The sequence below is a fragment of the Gopherus flavomarginatus genome, chromosome 4, assembly GCF_025201925.1.
Source record: "Gopherus flavomarginatus isolate rGopFla2 chromosome 4, rGopFla2.mat.asm, whole genome shotgun sequence".
Lineage (NCBI taxonomy): Eukaryota > Metazoa > Chordata > Testudines > Testudinidae > Gopherus > Gopherus flavomarginatus.
The window spans coordinates 90191068-90213613 of NC_066620.1; the positions used below are offsets into that span (position 1 = coordinate 90191068).

Genomic DNA, 22546 nt, shown 5'->3' on the forward strand with positions numbered 1-22546 from the left:
ATTTTTTTTTCTCTAGAATTTATAGTTCTGATCTTGCAAGCCCTCCATGCGTAGAATTCCTATCTGACAGGTACGGACTAACAAGCCCATGCATGTTCTACATGCAGAAGACTTGTAAGACTGGGGCACATTGTTAATTAGGATTGAGGTAATGTTTGTTTCATACTTACCCTTGCTTCCTAACCTAGATAAGGTAAAAGGGTTCAGTATTATTTTTTAGTTGGGGCCTCCTCTGTTTTAAAATGTCATGAGGTTTATGCCCTAAATTCCTCCTGGAAGGAAATATTCCTGTCTTCGCTAGTCAGTAAAATACATGACGGTTGTATTAGTCAAAGAGTAAGAAACACCATATACCAATCTGCACTGAACCCACTCTGCTCAGGAAATGCTTCATTCAGCATTAAGATAGATGAGCTTTTCAGCAACCCCTGGGTGTTTGGCACATGGAGAAAAATCTGTTTAGAATGGCTGTATGGCTCACTTTCTTAAATTTCTAAAGTACAATAGTTAACCCTTCTGCTTTTTTTAGCTCTGATTTGCAAAAGCGCCACAGAGCTTTTAGTATGTTCTCAGCTGAACTACTGATACCTTGTGATAGCTTTCTGGGTTAGTGTTGTTCACCACAAAAACACGGAGAAAAATATCAATAGAGGCACATTTTTGCATTATTCCAAACCTCAGCACTGGAAACAGACAATAGAAGTCTCTTACTTTAACACTAGTGTGTGTGCTCATGCCTGTGTGTGTTTGTGTGTGTTTACTTGAGTGAAAGTCACAATTAAGGCTTAGAGAAAAAAGTTCATCCCTTGCACACAAAGAGTGAAAAGGGCTTATGGGGCCTCATATGGGGAGGATGGAGAAAGATCAGACATATTGTGCAAGAAATATGGTCTCAAAGGAAATGCAAAATGATCAGGGTGAGGGTTGGTCTATGTTAGCAGAGGGAAAGTCTAAGGACATGTCTACACTGGATGGGGGAGTTAAACTGCATTACGTCAAATTAATCTGGTTTGAAAACACTTATGTACATGACACAAACACCACATATATCATGAACTCGGGACTCTTCTTTCAAAGTTAATTAACTTTTCTGGAGGAATCAGCCCTCCGCTATCATCTGCTTGGTGTCCTCTAACTGGAATTTGTCTGGCTTCCTCTTTGCATGCCACAACATGCAGGGAGAAAAATCCCAGAATGCATACTCAGCAGCGAAGAAAGGCCTATGGGATACCCTTCAAGAATGGCATGCCCTTAATATGCTGCAAGCTGCGACTATGTGTACACAATGATTGGCACTGAAAGAGGGCATGCTATCCCATGTTTACACTATTAGTGCAGCTTGCATGCTGCATGCTGCAGACTAAACCCCTCGTACAGACAAGCCCTCAGAAGGTTTGCAGATTGACTTGGGTGCCAATCATCATTCAGAAGTTTGGCTGCCTATTTGAAGCGTCAACAGATTTATTCAAAGCTCAATAGTCTGGAAATCTACTGGAAATCAAACTACTTAACTACATAATAATAGTAGTAATACGTAGTGCTCTTCATCTTCCCAGAATTTAAGCTTTCTTTTTAGGAAAGAAATCCCTAGCCCTTATGGAACCAGTGTAGCCAATGCAGCACTCCTTGTTTGGAGCACATAGCCTGAAACAATAGCTTTGCAAAGTGAGAGGTTCCCCCTCTCAAATAAATGGGGTGTTAACATGGAAGATAGAAACACAGGAATTGCACACTGGCTCAGAGTCAGAACTATGGCCGGTCTGCTCCAGTATGCTGGCTCCAGCAGTGGCCAGCACAGGATGATTCAGAGAAGTGTTAGACCCTCTACGTAGGCAGGGGGGAGACAATAGTTCTTATCATAATGTCTAATAATTAGAGATTGGTTTAAACTCTGAAGCGTGAGAAAGAGGAAAAAGCATTGACCCCAGTGTAATGACGGAAGCCAGTTTCTAGCTTGTAAACTGTTTCACGGCTGATCAAAGCACACAAGAAAGGAGAATGTCAATCATATTAGAAGGATATGCACAATCTACTTCAAATGGCATCTGAGCCTCACCAAGGGAGAGCCATGCCCTCTAGGGCATCTACCCACCACTAAACCTGGGTAGCTCATCAGAATCTTGCTTGATTGTATTTGGAATATCTGTATAATCTACTGTGAGCAGTGCCTCATTTTGGTATTTCAAGCGGGTACTTGAACAAGGTAAGATTTGTTCTCTGCACCCACCAGTGATGACACCTATGGCTAGATTTTCAAAAGAACTCAGCACCCAAAACTCAGAGCTTTTTTGAAGATCTGTTTGTGAGTATTCAACTTTTCTTCCAGCCATATTGTGAATCACTTTATCCTTTGCTGAAATGCCTCCACCTCTGGGCTGGAACCTGGCTGCTGTTTACCAGTACATCACAACAATTTTGTAGCAGAAGCGAAAAAGAAAGTGGAGGAGGAATTTAGGCAGGCAAAATGACAACTTTGCCCCTGTGGCCACTGCAGCATAAGACTATAAAAATTCCATATGCTGCAGTCAGTCTGAATTGGAGAAAGATTTCTGCCACTTGTGATGCAGCTGTCTCCCTTGTTATTTATCAGTCACAGTTCAGCCGCAAATCACTGTGACAGTGTTGAAAAGAGGGATCATCACAGTGACAATCTGTTCTAGCATATCCTAGTGGACTGCCCATGGGCCTGGGAGTCAGGAATAGAGGAGTTCTGTTCCCAGCTCTGATGGTGTGTTTTGTGGCCTTGGACAAGTCATTTATTTAACCCATCTACCTCCATTTGTGAGATAACAACTGTGGGCGATAAATATTATGAGGATTAATTGTGTGTGTAGAGCACTTTGCAGATCAAAAGCATCATGAATAATACTTATTCATTATTAAATGGTTTGCAGAGTAGCTCATAGCTGAGTATTAGTTGTCTGAGTATTTGATCAGTGACTGAGATTTTTAAAGTGTATTTGTGTTCTCTCTTCTCTTGAAATAAGATAAATAGAATTTTGATAGACACTATATATTTTTTGTATTTCTGGTTTAATCCGAGGTGCTTTATAACGTATGCACTGCGTGAAGTTTTCTTTCATAGAAATGTGTGTAATGAAAACAAATTAAGAACGTGTTAAGGCATCTCTCATTCTACTGACTACATTCCAGGGGACCAGATCCTTAGCTGGTGTAAATTAGTGTAGCTCCACTGACTGCAAAGGAACTAGATTGACTTACACTAGCTGAGGACCTGCCCTTGGATACTTTTTTATATAAAACAGTTACTGATTGATTGGGACATTTTAAGACTCAGGGGTCCTATGTGTAAATTCATTCAGTGAAAATATCCATGGTCTTTCTGAGCATTGTCAAGGTTCCCCTAAGCTAGATGAATAACACTATTCTAAGGAGAAGTTGCTAGTAGGATTTTTTCCTTCCACCTGTTTTTGGAATTTCTTTTTCTCAGCATTTACTCACATGTGCAGAACTGCTGGCCCACACTCCGACAGTTGATATATACTTAAAATGTGTGAACCAATTGTTGACATGTAATCAAATCACTGATCTGTCCTCAAATGTGTACCCGCAACTGCTGATCTCCACAGTAAATGCAAATGTGTGCCACAACTGATGTGCACTAATAAGTATCAATGTTAAGAAAGTCAGTGCTTTTAAGAGTTTTTAGTTGTGGATGAAATTGTGTTAAATCTATACCATTGTGCTAGTTCTCATAGAGAACTACACGTATCTGAAGTCTGAAGCCTTAAGAGCCTAAAGTTATTGAGTTACAAGTTTGTGAAAATGTCACATTTATTTTTTCAGAGCCCTATTATCGAAAATTTTATCTAGTAGTGCCCCCAGAACTTCCCAGAGGGAGGGGCAAGTGTCTCATCTTTTGGCTGGAATTTCTCCTGGCCAGAAATTTTTTGGAAAATTGGGCTTATATAGTGGAATGGATCTTACGACTTTAGTTCTGGAGTTACAACTGAGACTCCAGGGTAAGGCTAATTTCCTCTAGTTGTTTTGTAATTACTTTCATTTATCATTTACATATAAGAAATGAAGAACCATTTAACAATCAGCAGTGAAAGCAATGCACTCAGCTGGGCAAGTGACCAAGCCTTTTTGACTGACATCCCAATTGTAGCAGGTAGAAATGTCGATGAGAAATAAATGACATCCTAGCAGCAGGCTCTATTTGCAGGGGTGGCTTTGAAGCAGCAGGTGTAATGTTTTCCTTAGGCCTGCTGTCCACAGACTAGAATTTAGTCAAACTGTTTATGCCCCTGTACAGTGCAATAGATGTATGTATGGGTTGAATACAGAAAATGATGATGTACCAAACAGTTGATGTTTTCTTCCTAGAATGGAGGTGACCACAGTTTGGCCTAGTGTGGCCCACAGAGAATAATGAATACAACGAGTTGCAGCTTAAGTCTGCTATAGCTCCTTTATGCCTGTGAATGTCTTTCTAGGTCAATTAGCAATGAAAAAATATATCTGACAAGCAATTCCTATTTATCTGCCGAGGAGGATGCAAATACAAGCCAGTGTTATGGCTGCCTGCATTTATTTTTTATGACACTATTCAAGAAGCTAATGTTCAAATTACACCCTTTGTAATCACAGTTGTGGTCACAAAGTTACAGGCATAAAAAGGGAGGCTGGGTGTTGCGCCGTCTGCTTTCTGGCAGATTGCCATTATGGTCCTTGGTATCACAGCACTTTGTCTGTCCTGTCCTAGAACAATGATTACCAGAAGAATATTAAATGTTAATACATTTAAATTAGATGTTGTGCTTGGTGATGGGTGCTGTCAGCCTGTATCTTACTGGTCTGTATTTCCTTTATTCTAGATAATTGATAAGAGCAAACGAGACCCCTCTGAAGAAATTGAGATTCTCTTGAGATATGGGCAGCATCCAAACATCATTACTCTGAAAGATGTGAGTAGTCTATGAGGACTTCAGCTTTAAACCATTCTCCTTTTAATATCAAGCTTACCTACTCTGTTACTGAGAAACTCTCCTGTTTTAATGTCCAGTCATTTTAATTTTAAAGTGAGAGCCATTTGAATCCCAGAAAAAAATTTAGTTGAAAAATTACTGGACACAAAAATGGCAAGATTATCACACCATGCATTCAACAAATACTGTTTGGTCAACTTTAGCTAAAGGCATATTTGAAATGACCCATAAGGCTGGATAGAATAGAAATTAATTTGATTTTAAAAGACTTTTCATAACCAAAATCTTTCAATCTTCTTTTTGAAGTAGATTGTCGAACACTAATAACGAGGGTTCTGTAGATAACTGGAATGGCTATTTCCTGGTCAGTAACTGTTGGCATACAGCCTCAGGTACTTGTTTTATTGAGAGGAGGATTGTTAACTAGGCCAGCAGGGCTTCCCCTGTTTTTTCTTGAGTGCCAGGAAGCCTTTAACTGACATGTGAGCAACCAGAAAAGACAAGAAGAAGAGAGCTTATTTTAACATTTAATGTGAAAGACAACATCTCTAAGGTCTTCTCTATGCTACCGAACTTCAGCAAAGACTTCTCATCAGTGCTAACGCCCCACCTCAGTTACACCAGAGGGAGCACCCGCCAAAGCCCTAGAGCTGAAATGACTTATAGTGTTTTTATCTCCTTTCTCTGAGCAGCTTTAGTCAACATGGTGTAGAAATGGCTGTAAGCTGCCGGAGTCTTGTCAACACTAGGAATCCATCTGCTGGCAGCCCTATTGGAAAACGTTCTTGCTAAAATCCCCTAGTATAGATGAGGCCTAACAGTGCTAGCTGTCTCATAAATGGGATTAAAGGAAAAAGAGGAAGCCTGCTTCTGGGTTGTGGTGTGCTCTTGGGTGGGAGACTACTGATCTGTTCACTCCCTTAAAGAAAACACACCTCTGTGAGCTCATTTGTGTTGGAGCTCCTGGAGTATTGTATTTACAAAGCAGAGAGCCCTTGATTCCAGTGGAAGATGGAAAGCTGTAGAAAAGTGATCATCTGGACTTCCAAAACTTCAAAAAATCAAATATGACATTTTCTATTTCCCCACTTCTTCTCCCATTCCAAGAATTGGGGAACGTTAAGGGACACAGGCACAGCCTAGTGCGTATCTATCCAAGAGCTGCAGGAATTGGGAATGATCTAACGCAAGATTCTAGGGGATTACAGTGATGAGCATGGTATAAGAACCTAAATAGAATACAATACAGTAGAATTCTATCCAAGCACAGAATGTTAATGCTTCTAGAATGCTGGCACTTTGCAGGTGGGTATCCAACTGAATGTTAGGAGAATGTGTGTAGATATTGTTGCAGTTTTCCTGATACCTCTTCCATTCGTTCCCCAAGAACTCAGTTCGACTCCAGTCTCATCATTCAGGTTCCTTTATTTGGTATACATCAAAGCTATGCTGAGTTGATCAGACTCAAGCGTAGGGGGGTGCGTGTAGGGTGTACCACACATCCAAAGTTACACAGCAAAACTTTACCTTTTATACATTTTTAATAACACATGTATTCATAACCATACATTGTACCATATGCTTCATGGTAGGCTTGGTAAATTTTCAGGAACCAATCCCTGTACAGTATGCTCTGTCCATGTAGAAACTGATCTTTACATTCCAGCATGTCCCTAGCGTCCAGATGTTCCTGCTAATCTTCGCCAGCACAGACATTTTGACTCCAGCATACTGTTTGTTAAGCCCATGTTTACAATTTAACCTTCCATTTGCCTTCCCAATGATGTCCACTAAGAAATGAGGCAAGTTATGTATATCAAGCCAGGCCTACAGACATATCTGTATTTAATACTCACATTATAATTTCTAGTCAATTCATTTGGACAATAGTCTACCATTGCCAGCACTTAGAGTGTAGTGGTGTGTGTTGTGTGTGTGTGTGTTTGTTTCAATAGACAGAAACACAGAGACATTATCCATAGTCTGTACACACAGGCACACAGGAATTACCATACTGGATCAGACTTATCTTCATTTGGTCCAGTATCCTGTCTCCAACAGTGGCCAGCACCAGATGTTTTAGAGGAAAGTTCAAGAAACCCCTCAGCATATGTGGTCCCCATTAAGGTCTCATCCTAATCCCTAATAGTCAGAGATTGCCTTAAAACTGGCAGCATGAAGCTTTGTTTCTCCTCCAAAATGGTTTAGCGTTGATTATTATAATGCTGGATATTCTCATTGTCCATATAACTGTCCAGTGTAGCAAAGGGGTATGAAATTAAAATCACCATATTCCAGTTTGGACAAAAAGCTGATGCAAACAACTTATTCACCCGAATAGCAAAGCACATGTTATATGATATTGCGGAAAGTAAGTACCGACTAATCATAATGTAATTTGTTTGGCTGCTTCTGAGACAAAGGGAAACATTGATATTTAAAATGGCAAGTGCTACTCTGTAGAAATGGAAGAGAGCAAATAATTGTGAGGAAGTTTGGGCTAATGCCAGAAGAGATTTCAGGCTGCATTTGGAGGTGCTGCTTCTGCAGCTTGGTTTGTTAATATTTTGCAGACTTGATAGCAAATTATGAAAACTGGGTTTCTGTGCAGCTCAAGGTTCGATGAATAGTTGCTTCAGAGATGAGAAGAAAGTACAGTAACTCCTCACTTAACGTTGTATTTATGTTCTTGAAAAATGCAACTTAAGTGAAACAATGTTAAGCGAATCCAGTCTTCCCATAAGAATTAATGTAAATGTGGGGGGCTTAGGTTCCAGGGGAATTTTTTTCCCAGACAAAAGACATTATATACATATACAGTATAAGTTTTAAACTCAGCAATGATGATTATGAAGCTTGGTTCAGGTGGTGGAGTCAGAGGGTGAAAGATGGATTGTCCAGCTGCTCCTCTTGCTGTTCTTCCCAAAGTGCCAGGGGGTTCTCAACACCCAGCTCTGCCCCAGGCCTGCCCCCACTCCACCCTTTCCTCCAAGGCCCTGTCCCTGCTTCACCCCTACCCTACCTCTTCCCACCCTGCTCCATCCTCCCATCCCGAGCACACCGTGTCCTTGCTCCTCCCCCCAGAACCTTCTGCGCACTGCAAAACAACTGATCACGGTGGGTGGGAGACCCAGGGAGGGAGGAGGCGGCACTAGGGGAAGGAGTGAGGAGGCTGCACATCATGTCCTTGCTCCTCCCATCTCCCTCCCAGAGCCTCCTGAACACTGCAAAACAGATGATTGTTGTGGGCAAGGAGCGTGGGGAAGCGCGCATCTGTGGGGCCTGCGGGTGGGTGGAAGATGCAGGGGAGGAGGAGGGGAGCTGTTAGGGAGGCTGCTGGTCCACCCTGGTTCCAAGTCCCCACCCGCTAGCTGCAATGGGCTGCTTGTCCAGAGAATCCCGCAAGTAGTGGACAAAGTACTATACTAGCAGGCGGTGGCCAGACAATGTTATAAGTGAACACTGCGCAACTTTAAATGAGTATATTCTCTAATAGATCAGTGATGTAATAACATTAACCAGGACGATGTTAAGTGAGGAGTTACTGTAATTAACCCTTTTTGTAAACAGTTCACTTGTATGTTGTTGTTAAATACAAGGAGTATAAAATTCACTTCTCCTATATTAGCTCTGTTTTCTTCTTGCAGTATCTTGCAATAACATGGCAAGATATCGCAGAGTGATCATTACTTGCTAGACTAATGGAACGGTGATGTATGATTGCTTCCTCTGCTCTTCTAGGTGTATGATGATGGGAAGTATGTGTACCTGGTGATGGAGTTAATGCGAGGAGGAGAGCTATTAGACCGAATCCTTCGACAGAAGTGTTTCTCAGAACGAGAGGCTAGTGCTGTCCTTTGCACCATTACCAAGACGGTGGACTATCTGCATTCCCAAGGAGTAAGTATGATTACCTCTGTTCTCCATGTCAACCTTAATAAAAGCTGACCCTTAGAAAAGTAGCTTTGATGTTGCATCTCAGGAAATAAATATTAAATAGGGGGGTTGCACAAAATGAACATTCAAAGGTGCAAAGAAATTTGGAAAGGGTTAAATTGTTTAATATTTAATAATTACATTTAAAAATGATTTGTCCAGTTTGTGAAATGGGATTAAAGCCACTCGTGCCATTCTCCAGGCCAAATACCTTATTTATGCAATGCCAAAGATTCTCATTTTCAAATCTATGTGGGCATTATTTATTCATATCACAATCATCATTGTAGTATCCAAGCACCATGTGGGCAAATATGAGCTCTTCAATAAAATATCAAAATCCTAGCCCTCGGACATTCACATCACATATAGGTGCATAAACAAATTCCCGTTTTTTAAGCTTATATGCTGATTTGAACATCTGATAAGGAAGGGTTTTGACAGCTGATTAATAGCACAACTTTTGAAATTCAAGCCCCCTACAGATAGCAATTTGAAGTACTCTCCTTTCCCACTTGCCGGCGGCATGCAACATTTTGGATGGGCATCTAAAGTACGTTTTCCATTATCATCATCATCAGCAGGATGAGTTCATTTTGTACCAAGGCTGATACATTTTCATGAGTTTTGCATGGCTGATACAGTTTATATCATCTATTTGCCCACCACTGAAATTCAGCCACTTCTAGTGAAATACACACTGCACAAAGGATTTTTAGGAAGGGAATTGAAGGGAAATGAAAATGTCTCCCTTCAGTTGAGAGCCACTCATGGTAAGAGCAGCCAGAGAAAGAGCCTCACACTCAAATGAGTCCACGCTTTCTGCCTTTGGCAGTCTTCTCTCTTTTTTAACTGAAGGATTAAAACTTTCAGATTCAAAGAGCTTCCTATACTTTTAGAGGGATGTATTTTATTTGTATGGTAATCCCTTCTGCTAACCCACAAAAGAGATGCCTTTCCACTGGAACATCTGCCTCCCTCTTATATATCAGCAGAGGATGCAATTTGTATTTTTATTTCTGATTTTAACAGAAATGCAATTCTGTATCCATGCCATCAATTCACTCATTTAAAAGAAAAAAAAAGAGTGACATTCTTCAAAGGCCCACTCTTTCAAGGCAGGAACTGTTTTGCCCCCATACACACACACTTCACCATCAGGAAAAATGTATAATGATGGTAACCAAGCCTGCAAGCTATGTAATCATGCCCATGTTATTTATTTTTTATTTGTTTCCCATTAAGGTTGTGCATCGAGATCTGAAGCCTAGTAACATTCTCTACATGGATGAGTCAGGAAACCCAGATTCCATCAGGATCTGTGACTTCGGATTTGCCAAACAGCTGAGAGCAGAGAATGGACTGCTCATGACACCTTGCTACACAGCCAACTTCGTAGCCCCTGAGGTAGGACTGTGTTTCATAAACTGTGGATGCAGAATTTTATAACAAAAAGCATGTCTCTATCCCTGTCCTTCCTTTCTCTCGCTACCTTTAAAAAAGGAACAAAGCAGGAGTTAGAACAGAGACAAGTTTCATGTGCCCTGTTACCAGCCATCCCTAGTCCTATCATTCCTTGTGGGTGGTTAGCTTTCCCCATGCCCCTACTAACTGTAGCCATGTCTGGTTGAGACTTACTTAGCAGACATGCCAAAACCATGGAAAAGAAAACAAACAGAAATTAGGTTTGGTTTTGGCTTAATTGGCTTGTGAGTTGCTTGTTGGCTAGTTTTTGGCTTGTAGCTTTTTTTTTTTTTTGATCAGCTCCTGGCAAGCAAGGGCAAGGGGCAGGGGGAAGAGTCGGGGTGCACAGTGGGGCCACCACAGTCCCAGACTGCATGCCAGGGGGATCTAGTCACATAGTGTGTTAAAGTTCTTCGGGATTGGCTTGTTTTGCAGGGCCGGCTCCAGGTTTTCTGCCTCCCCAAGTGGCCCAAAAAAAAAGGGGGAGGGGGAAGGGGACAATCAGTGGCAGCTCAATCGCTCAGCTGCATTCTTCAGCGGCAGTTCAGTGGCGGGTCCTTCACTCCCTCTCTTCCTCTTCTGTTGCACTTCAGTGGCAGCTCAAAGAGGAAGAGAAGGGACTGAGGGACCCGCCACTGAATTGCCGCCGAAGACCCCGGACGTGCCGCCCCTTTGAATTGGCTGCCCCAGGCACCTGCTTCCTTAGCTGGTGCCTGGAGCCAGCCCTGTTGTTTTGGCCTTGTTTTGAAATAGGATTAGCTTGATTTTTGTCTTATTGTGAAAGTCAGGGTGCTTATTTACCATGTGACAGTTGGCAACTGTTACTTAGGTGTCACTTTGGCTGATTACTACAGGCTAGGTATCTCTTTTTCCCCAGTTGCTTCACCTATAGAGTCAGAAGGTTGTTTCCCCTTCAATGTACCTCATCCAAACAAAGTTAATCTCAAAATGATTATATTGAAACCAAGATTAATTAAGAATCAAGAGAGAAAAATTCTTGGAATGAAATCCTGGCCCCACTGAAGTCAATGAGAGTTTTGGCTTCATTGATTTTACGATTTCAGGAGCTTAAAACAAAAGAAACAGCCTGCAAAACATCTCTGACCTGGAACTCCTCAAATAGTAATCCAGCCAGATAGAATCTGTGTGCTTATAGTGAAGAGGAAAAAGGCGTTCCAGGTTTAGTGAGCTCTCCTCACCTAAGCTTAGCCCATCCTCCTCTTACTCCTTGTGTGGCAGCATGTCTGAAATTCTTCTTGGCATCACATCTCTGGATTCATTTCCCATCTGGGACAGGTTCTGATACCATTATTCATGATGGATAGTATCACCCCATGAGCAGTCCCACTGAAGTCAATGGGACTACTCATAGAGTAACATACTGTTTAGTGTGGGGAAGGGTATCAGAATCTGGCCCTCTGTGTTTTCTCTTCTTTCTATCTGTGATACTTAAATGCCCCCATCACTGTAGTATCTGAGCACCTCCCAGTTTTTAATGTCTGATGTCCTTACAACACCCCTGTGAGTGTAAGAAGTGCTATTATCCTCAGCACTTACAGACAGGGAACTGAGGCAGAGAAAGGCCAAGTGACTTGAACAAGGTAACAGAAGCTGGATCCAGGTTAACACTAACCCAAGCTAGTGTTTTTCTTCTTTATTGCCCCTAATCTTGTGGTAACCATGTCAATGGCTTTGGTTCCTTACCTGTTTGGACTATTTAGGCTGCCCACTATGGTTCAGCTCTGGAAACTCTCATCTGTCTTTCTATGAAGTATCAACAAGTTTATCTCCTGGATGATTGTTAGTTATTTGTTCCAGTCAGGTTTTACTAGCTTAAGCAAGTCCCTGAATATACAACTCTAATTGTTTATCTACCTCTGCTGGTTACTACCCAATAACAGAGTACACAGTTATTACATATCACAAAATTATGTATCATTCCACTATCAAATACCATTTTTCCCTTGGACAGTATGCAATCCTCAACCTCCTTTGCCTCCTAATTTCCTTATCCTCCTGCCCAAAAAAGTAGCAACTTGTTATCTGCCAATAACTATGAAGTAAGTGATTGTCTTATCTTCCTATAGACAATACTTTTGGGAAGTTTTTTAGAATTTGGATCATATACCCCAAATTCTTCAAAAATGACTTTTGTTTAATTGACGGCATCTCATCTTCAGATGATGTGGCTCATTGTGTTAGACACACAGTCATGTTCCATGACACACATGCCACAGCCATGATTAACATATAAAAATGCAGATATTTTATTAATTCTTCCATTGTCAAGTTACATTTTTGGTCGGTTATTTTGTTGCTGTTGGTCTGGTTATCCATCGTGGAAATAGCTCTTTAAAATATATCAGAATAAATGAAAAATGTACTGTGGTACCATGACAATTTAATTTTTAAGATGAAAATTGCCCACATGAGAGATACTAAATATTGTCATTTTCTGAAAGATGTCACATGCCTACAGTATCTGATTTGTCTTTTCATTATGGAATATCTTTTGTACACTGTCCATAATCGGAAACACTGCCAGATCAACACATCGTCAGATTAGACTTTAGTGAGCTGAATTCAGACCAGAAATCATACTCCTAACCATTCTCAATGAGCCAGATAAGTCCTACTAATGCAGGAAACAACATTGCCATCACTGACAGTTCGCATGAAAGCCTTAAGTGCTGCTCCTGTGACATAATGTTGCTCTTCAGCTCAGATTTGTCTTTTACTGGGGCCTGGTCTACACTATGCATTTAAACGGAATTTAGCAGTGTTAAACCTATTTAACCCGGCACCCGTCCACACAGCGAGGCCCTTTATATCGATATAAAGGGCTCTTTAAACTGGTTTCTGTACTCCTCCCCAACGAGGGGAGTAGCGCTGAAATCAGTATTGCCATGTCGGATAAGGGTTAGTGTAGCCGCAAATCGACGGTATTGGCCTCCAGGCGGTATCCCACAGTGCACCATTGTGACCGCTCTGGAAAGCAATCTGAACTCGGATGCTCTGGCCAGGTAGACAGGAAAAGCCCTGCAAACTTTTGAATTTCATTCCTGTTTGCCCAGCTTGGAGCTCTGATCAGCACGGGTGGCGATGCAGTCCCAAATCCAAAAAGAGCTCCAGCATGGACCATACAGGAGATACTGGATCTGATCACTGTATGGGGAGACAAATCTGTTTTATCAGAGCTCCGTTCGTGAAGACAAAATGACAAAGCATTTGAAAAAATCTCCAGGCTATGATAGACAGAGGCCACAGCAGGGACTCAGCACAGTGCTGCGTGACAAGCATAACAGAAAGCCAAAGAATCAAATGGACTCTCATGAAGGGAGGGAGGGGGGACTGAGGACTCCAGCTATCCCACAGTCCCCGAAAAGCATTTGCATTCTTGGCTGAGCTCCCAATGCCTGAGGGGTCAAAAACATTGTCCAGGGTGGTTCAGGGTATATCTCATCAATTTACCCGCCCTGCCCCCGTGAAAGAAAAGGGAAAAAAATAGTTTCTTGCCATTTTTCAATGTCACCGTATGTCTGCTGCATGCTGCTGGTAGACGCGGTGCTGCAGCACTGAACAGCAGCATCCATTCCCCTCCCCTTCCTGGTGGCAAATGGTACAAAATGATGGAAAATCGTCATCAGCCCGTGAGTGCTCCTGGCTGGCCTCGGTGAGGTCGGCCGGGGGCACCTGGATAAAAATGGGAATGACTCCCTGTCATTCCTGGCAGACGGTACAAAATGCTGGGTAACCATCCTCATCATAGCAGCTGGAGCCTGAGCTCCATCAGCCCCCCTGCCCTCCTTTTGTGTCTAAAGAAAAGATTCTGTACTCCCTGGACTATCATAGCAGCTGGAGGCTGCCTCCCCCTCATTTTATCTCGCCAGAAAGTCAGTGTTTCTTATTCCTGCATTCTTTATTACTTCATCACATAAATAGGGAGACACTGCCACAGTAGCCCAGGAGGGGTGTGAGCAGAGGGAAGCAACAGGTGAGGTTGTTGCAGGGGCACCCCCTAGAATGGCATGCAGCTCATCATTTCTGCAGGATCTCTGTGGCTCTGACCCGGAGCGGCTGTGCTCTCTGGCTCTCTAGTAGACTTGCCCCATATTCTAGGCAGGACTGACTCTAGTTTTAGACAAAACATAAAGGAGAGAATGATCCGGGGAGTCATTCCCATTTTTGTCCATGTGCCCCCGGCCAGCCTCAGCGAGGCCAGCCAGGAGCACCCATGACAGCAGCAGATAGTACAAAATGATTGATAACCGGCATCTCATCACCAATTTACAATGGCAGATGGTGCAATAGGGATGGTAACCGTCTCTGCTACCTTGCAAAGGCAAATGAATGCTGCTGTGTAGCACTGCAGTACCGCCTCTGTCAGCAGCATCCAATAAACATATGGTGACAGTGACAAAAGGCAAAACAGGCTCCATGGTTGCCATGCTATGGCGTCTGCCAGGGCAATCCAGGGGAAAAGGGCACGAAATGATTGTCTGCTGTTGCTTTCACAGAGGAAGGATTGAGGGACGACATTTAGCCAGAATCACCCGCGACACTGTTTTTGCACCATCATGCACTGGGATCTCAACCCAGAATTCCAATGGGCGGGAGAGACTGCGGGAACTATGGGATAGCTACGGGATAGCTACCCACAGTGCAACGCTCCAGAAATCGACGCTAACCTCGGTACATGGACGCACACCACCGAATTAATATGCTTAGTGTGGCCGCGTGCACTCGACTTTATACAATCTGTTTTACAAAACCGATTTATGTAAAATCAGAATAATCCCGTAGTGTAGACATACCCTGGCTCAGGTCAACCCCCACTACAACCATTTCCTCCCATATGTATGTGAAATTAAATAGGAAGTTAGGAAGGAGATCGATACAAGAGAAGGATAGCAGAGGTGTAATGGCAGGTTTGCATATATAAATCTTTATTTTGGAAAGCATTTAATTTTTAGTATTAGATGCTAACCGGGCTATTGCAGGATAAAATATCATAGATGGTAAAAGATGCCTAAGAGGAAGAACCAGCATGCCACCTGGTGGGAGCAGTGCTTTCTGTAAAGAAAAAATAGCATGGTTCGGTCAGGAATAAACAAACCACAGCACCGTGCATTACATAACAGAGTAAAAGAGGATCATTTGGGGTAAAATAAGGAGCCTTCATTCTTCAAAATTCAGCCAAACTCTGGACAGAATTTTGGCATGCAAAAACGTAAGATTTTTTTTTCCATTCTTGTATGCTTCCTAGTTCCCACTACAACCAGAAACAGAAATGCTAAAGTACCAGAGAGAGCCTATTGTCACAATATTTCAGCCCCGTAATATAAAATCTAAAAGTTAGATGATTTTGGATACACATCTGGGAGATTGTTAGAAATCAGTGGAGCCATCTGAAGTTTGCCCATCACTACAAATGACCTAAGAACCATATATATGTACATTGGAAACCACATTCTGTCCCTTAGGAGATCTCAGCTCTTATATACATGACAGGTTCTCTGACTTCTGTGAGGACAGGATAACACACTTTCTCTTGTAAAGCCCTTTTAACAAGAAGACTTTTAGGGAAGTTGTGAAAAAGATACAAATACCTGATCTGTGCACACAGGACTGGCAACTGCGTATAAATTTGTTTACTGACCTTTTCAAAAGTCAAACCTTTAGAACCTAGTTCACACCACAGCCATTTTTACACTGTTCTGGCAGCTTAAAGGGATCCCTTAAGTGTGTGTAACTATACACCTGTGTCAAGTATCAGAGGGGTAGCCGTGTTAGTCTGGATCTGTAAAAGCAGCAAAGAATCCTGTGGCACCTTATAGACTAACAGACGTCTGTTAGTCTATAAGGTGCCACAGGATTCTATACACCTGGTGTAAGCCCCCTTCACTCTGACAGAGCAGCATATAAGGTCTTTAGTGTAAATGAGAATGTATCTGATTTTAGTGCAGATGCTTATTGTTATTTGTTATAGTTGTGCCCAGAAGCCCCATTGTGCTAGTCACTGTACAAACATAGGCATGGTCTGTGCTAGGCCTTTTTGCCAAAAATGTCCCACCCTGCTACCATCTGTTGAGTTTCACCAGTGGGAGCTGGAGCATAGACAAGGTGCTGGTGGCTGCTGGCACTTAAATCACTGTGTTACTGTAGACCTGGACATGATGCTTAAAACATCAGTGGTGCCTAGTAGCTCTGACTAGCCCTCCCACCATTGTTACCACCAGTGGCAGCAACAATAGGGAATTTTTGGCAGTCTTTTCTGAGTAATTGCACATCTACTTTTTCCAGATTCCCTACAGCATAAGCTTGCACAAGGGTAGATTTTGCACCAAAAAGTGTGCAGATTTTCTGCCTAAATACCAGGTCTTTGGCCTCCAAAGTGGATATATTATTTGAGGTACTTTGGAACTGCTCCATTTTATTTCATGCAGCTGTAAAAATCAGTGACACGAACTATTAAAGTTATTTTGGAAGCTAAAACACACCCCAATACCTGTTCTTATTTTACTAGATGTTAAAATTGTCATTATGCAATAGCCAGCCAGCACAGTCAATACTGAACAAAGATATACTATACTTTTAAACTTTTTAGAATTTTTTGTCTACTCTATTTGCCCCCAAGTCATGACTGTCTTGTGTAAGGTAATTTTTCCAAGGTAGCACATGCATACTCAGCACATCGTCAGATGGAGAGATTGTTTTGCCTTGTCATTGGTATTCGCTAAAGTTTACCTAGGCAGGATTTTCTGAAGCCACTTTTTTCATAGATTCCAAGGACAGAAGGGACTATTACTATCATCCAAACTTACTTCTTGTCGAACACAGACCAGGGAACACCACTCCCCTCCAACAACAACAAAAAATTCCTAGAGCAGATCTTTTAGAAAAACATTCAATCTTGATTTTAAAATTATCAGTGTTCGAAAATCCACCACAACCCATCACTAATCGGTGCTAGGGCTCCAGGACAGAAAAAAAAAACCAATTGCAGAATGTTCCTTCCTTTCGTAGTGTTTTCTAGGGAGGTCACTGTATCTAGTGATCCCATCACATGGGAAAAACTGATCTTCTATAACAACTGCAATCTCAAAATGTAAGCAGAACACTGACTCACTTTTAAAGCAATAGGGAAGCAAATACAAAAGCTAGTTATTCTTTCCCTCCTGAGGGTAAGAATGCTGTAAGGCCCTTCTCAGAACATGAGGAATCCCCTATTCTTCCCCCACCCTGAGAGATTTACACCATTGTAACTCCACTCGAATGGCGTTACTCCTGGTTTACACCACTGCAGATGACATCTGAATCAGGCCCCTTGTGTTGTGCTAGCTGTCCATGTGGCCCAAAGGACTGAACATAGCTCCCACTCTGGTTCTGCACCAGTATTAAGTCAGTTGGGCAGATCTCTTCAGAGCACTTTAGGACTTGTCTACACAAGGGAAAATGGTCAAGTTTGGCTTTGTTAATGTGATGCTGACAGACCCTGGTCGTCGGTGGACGGGATCGAATCTGGGACCTCTGGAGCTTCGTGCATGAGCCTCTACAGCATGAGGCAAAAGCCTTATGGCTGTTAGCTAACACTGTAGAAAAGACTCATTCATCTCTCTCTAAGTGGTCTCAGTGACACTAGATGGGACAGAACACCACACTCAGGAGGTGTGTGGGTTATATTACCATATGCTCATTAAGCCCAATCTAAACTTGACCACTTTTCTTAGTGTAGATGCAGGGTAACTTCTTTAGCTCTAGTTTAGGAGGTAGAGTGTTACTCTTCATCTACACTGGGGGTGGGGGAGGAGTTGAATAAACCTGACCTAAACACAATCTTTATCCTAGCCCAGACAAAGACAAAGTGCTTTCTCTTCCCCCTCAAATCTGAGCTTGCTGAATCTGCAACATTCTTTGTTACTTCCAACCCAGGAGTCTTAGAATAGAAAAACAGATAAAGTTTAAAAATGCTTTAGCTAACACATTTTAACAGATATGTTATACGCTGTAGCAGAAAGGGCTTTACACCTTTAAAAATGCATTAGCTGGTCAGAATGAACCTTCAGGGAGCATAAAGTAAAAACTGTCAACCTGTGTCTGCACTGAAGACAAAGTCTCATTTAAACTGGAGTTAGCTAACCCTGATCTAACCTTGACCTCTCTTTCTAATGTGGACATAGCCTTTGAAAGTTAGAACCCCACAGTGACATTTTTGTCTAGTCACTTTTCAAGGTATAATTGCACTTTAAATTAACCTTGCTGTATGAAATTTTCTTTGTAAGCTAGCACATAGCTGCTGCTTCTTGCTTTTGAGGAATATTTATTCGTTAAAAAAAATAACACCAATTATACATAGTACATTTTTAAAAAGCCAAAATGAAAAACACTATAGACAGAGCCGAAAAAAATAAAAAAAACACCCCACCCCCACCACTCCAGTAACAATTCCCTATTACAAAGCAAAGCCTAGACGAGCCATACATTATTTTACACATACGAAACAGAGAATCAGATTATATACCACCATTCCTCTGGTGTAGCCCTATTGACTACTGAGTGTAAGTAAAGGTGGCAGAATCTGGCCCTTAATGATCTCTAGACCTTTGTTATGGAAAATCCTGATACTAAAGGCTGAGACAAGTGTATCAAGAATTTTACAAGAATGAGACCAAACCAACCAAACAAAATCAACTCTCTCCAAAACAGTGGTGCTGGAACAATTTTTTATAGCAGGGGTGCTGAGAGGCACTGAACCAGACTGTATATCCTGTATATCATGGAAAACACTTTAAGCCAGGGGCTACAGCAGCAGCCCCCGCACCTCTAGTTCCAGTACCTATGCTCCAAAACTCCAGCAGGTCATGATTCTGACTTTTGTGTTAGGTCACATAAGTATTATGACATGGTGTAATACAATGTAATGCCCATGCATCATGTTCCACAAGAGGAGCCTAGGCAGTAGTAAGTATTTCCTTTCCCCTTCTACACACACCACTTGGTAGACATAAGTTACTGGGTTATTGGTGTAAAATGAATATTGCTGCGTGACCCTAAAAATTCTTCAGTTACTTTACTATCTTCCCATATGCAGTAAGAGCTTTGCTGTAACTTCAGAAGTTTTGAGGCCCTTATTTTCCAGTGTTCATAAGTACAAATGCATGATGTGCACACAGCTAGTGAGAGTGGGTGGGCAAACTGGGTATTGATCTGAAAATGACTGGTCATGTGTCATTCTGGCAATTTGTGTGTACAAATACCTGATTTGTGCACACAGGATTGATAACTGCGTATAAATTTGTTTACTGAGCTTTTCAAAAGTCAAACCTTTAGAACCCAGTTCACACCACAGCCATTTTTACACTGTTCTGGCAGCTTAAAGGGATCCCTCAGGTGTGTGTAACTATACACCTGGTGTAAGCCCCCTTCACTCTGACAGAGCAGTGTATAAGGTCTTTAGTGTAAATGAGAATGTTTCCTAATGTCCAGAATCATTTTAACCAAGCTCTGTAGAGAAGCTCACATTTGCTGCAATAGTAAATCTAGAAATGTGTCTGTCAGTCTCATTATTGTTTTCTTCTGTGATTACTTTGCATGTCATGGGATGACTATAACTTGTTACATTGTCCAAAGTATTTACATATTTTCCTACGTGTGTGTGAATAGTTGCTTGTATTCGTTGCCTTTAAAATTCACCTTCCCCACTCCCCCTTCCCAGCACGTCCGTCTTATTTGGCTTCTTTAGAGTTGTGTGTCTAGGACCAGCTAAACTGATTCTATTATCTTCAACAAAATGGTAAATGTACCCCCGTTCCATCTGATAGTTGCCCAGGCAAACAATTACTGACTGTTTTGCTGCCCTAGGCAACTCCTTATTCCACCTGTACACTAGAGGAAACTCTGCAAAATGTTAACAAATCACTGCCATAACATCCACATTTTCTGAAATTCAAAAGTTCAGAATTCAGGAGCATGAATTAACCTTGTCTCTTTTGATTTCCTTATGCAGGTCCTGAAACGACAAGGTTATGACGCAGCCTGTGACATCTGGAGCTTAGGGATCCTGTTGTACACCATGTTGGCAGGGTAAGTGCGAGATTTCTGGTGCAGGTACTTCAAAACTGATTAAAGACATAAACAAGTCGTGGATAAATACAAATGCAATGTATTTTGAGAGATTAAAGCAATTGCAGCAGACAGAAAAAACCTGGCACTTTCAGAACTGATTTAGGCACTTAGCCTATGTCCCAAAGATCCTCAGTGAAACTTAAGCTACTAAATGCCTACATCACTTAGGATAAAATTTCCCGAAGTGCTTAAGTGTATAATGTAGAAATAGTCTATTAAAGAGCCAGATCCTGTTCACCTTATTCATATGAGGAGTTTCGTTAATTTCAAGGTTAAGGTGTGTTCTATTCAGGTTCCTGTACTGTGCTCATCATCTGAGCACCTATGAAAAGGAGAAAAGTTGTGTTTTAAGGTGCAATTTGAAAAACAGATGGAGGCTCCAAGATGCAGACAGAATAGGAAGGTTGCTTCTGATGGCAAGAGTTACAAAGGAGGAGAAGGCTCTCCTACTAGCAGTAAGACTGTAGAAAGAGACAAACTAGCAAAAGGAGTGAGTGCTGGGGGAACTGGATGGAGGGAACTAGAAAGGAAAAGGAGGTATAGATGTGGTGGCTAAGGTTAGAGACAAACATAAGAGGATGATGGTAAATTGAAAGGGGTAGAGAAGGCTGAGAATGAAGAAGAGTTGGTTTGAATCTGAAAGTCGGTGTGAAATTATAGAACACAAACCAGAAACAAAAATTGTCAAACTCCTTGCAAACTAAAAATGTCAAATTTCTTATGGCGCTAGTAGAGGAATGGCTGGCTGGCCACAGCGTAGAGTCCATGCCCATCTGTCATATCTAATCACTAGTTGAATTTTTGCAATGTCCTTTAAAACACATAGACCAGATACTTTCTGGTGAAGAAGAACTTGAATTCCTTCCTCAGATTTGTATGGAAAACACATGCTCTGAGTCCATCTGTCACTCACATCTTTTGCCTCATCTATTACAAAAAAGATGCCAGCACTTCAAATACTAGCTATTTAGTGGTGGTTAGAATTGTTCAGAAACTGTGTTAGATATATTAGACACTTCAGGAATAACGTGCAAAGCCTGTTTGGCCTGCACTGCAAATCAAGTCAGTTTCTGCTCTGAACTAAAGCAATGTCTTACAGTCCCTTACTTCACTGTGGTCTCTGAAAAAAGCAGTCTCTGTTTAACTAATACCATATATTTACAGCAATGTACGGCAAGAAGAGATAAGGACTTTAAGAACTACACATTACCTGTGATCAGTTTATCTTACCCGTTAGATTAATTACCGTAACTGCTTTTTAAAAATGTAATCCTTAAAAGAAAATCTGAATACCCATCAGACAACCTCATACAGACCCTGCCATTAGGCCAAGAGCTGGGGAGGAGCAATAACATGCAGCCTCCCCAGCTAAAAAACCCTCTCCCAGGTGCCTCTGTTGTAGTTTTGAGCCTGAGCCTGAGTTTGTTGGGCGTGCAGGAGATTCTCCTTCATAAATTGTCCAACCTGTTCAAGATGTTCATACATTTGAAGGACCTGCTGTAACATGGTTTGAAACAATGACTACTGCTCTTCCCTGGCATCTTTTAAGGAGGTCCAGGATTCCTCAAGGCTGTCAGCCATATAAAAGTTCAAAAGGTGAGAAGCCTGTTGAGATCCGGGGCACCTCTTGTATTCCAAAGAGGAGATAGCTCAGGGGTGGGGAGACAGGCTTTTCCATAACCCTATCACAGGTGCTTGTTTTCCTGCTTTCGTCATCTCAGAAGATATCAGAGCTTTTACCTCCTCCTGCCTCTTATGTCATAATTCCACTACTTTGCCAATCACCCTGAATTTTTAAGGTTTAAAAAAAAATGGAGAGAAATCCCATACACTTAAAAAAAAATCAGAAACAGGAGGAAAACAAAGGTGCATTTGTGTTTTCTTCACAGGACAATTTCAAGGGGATGGTACAGCATTTGTCCATGAGAAACTCTCACCATAGCTGAATAAAAATTAAGGGCTTGTTTCTGCAGTCTTTACGCAGATTAAATGCCTAATGATATCAATGGGAGCTAGGGCTGCGGAATCAGGCCCTATAATTGTACACATAAAAACCTGCAGTACATAAA

General features: G+C 41.8%; 1 protein-coding gene across 5 annotated transcripts in view; it reads left to right on the forward strand.

The window, feature by feature from the left end:
• Nucleotides 1-22546, forward strand: part of RPS6KA2 (ribosomal protein S6 kinase A2) — a 463478-nt gene that overhangs the window by 433960 nt on the left and 6972 nt on the right. For all 5 annotated transcript variants that reach the window (XM_050949056.1, XM_050949058.1, XM_050949059.1 and 2 more), the window contains 4 exons: nt 4842-4931; nt 8694-8852; nt 10134-10295; nt 20359-20435. In XM_050949056.1, the coding sequence (XP_050805013.1) occupies nt 4842-4931; nt 8694-8852; nt 10134-10295; nt 20359-20435 (488 nt within the window). The remainder of the gene's footprint in view (nt 1-4841; nt 4932-8693; nt 8853-10133; nt 10296-20358; nt 20436-22546) is intronic.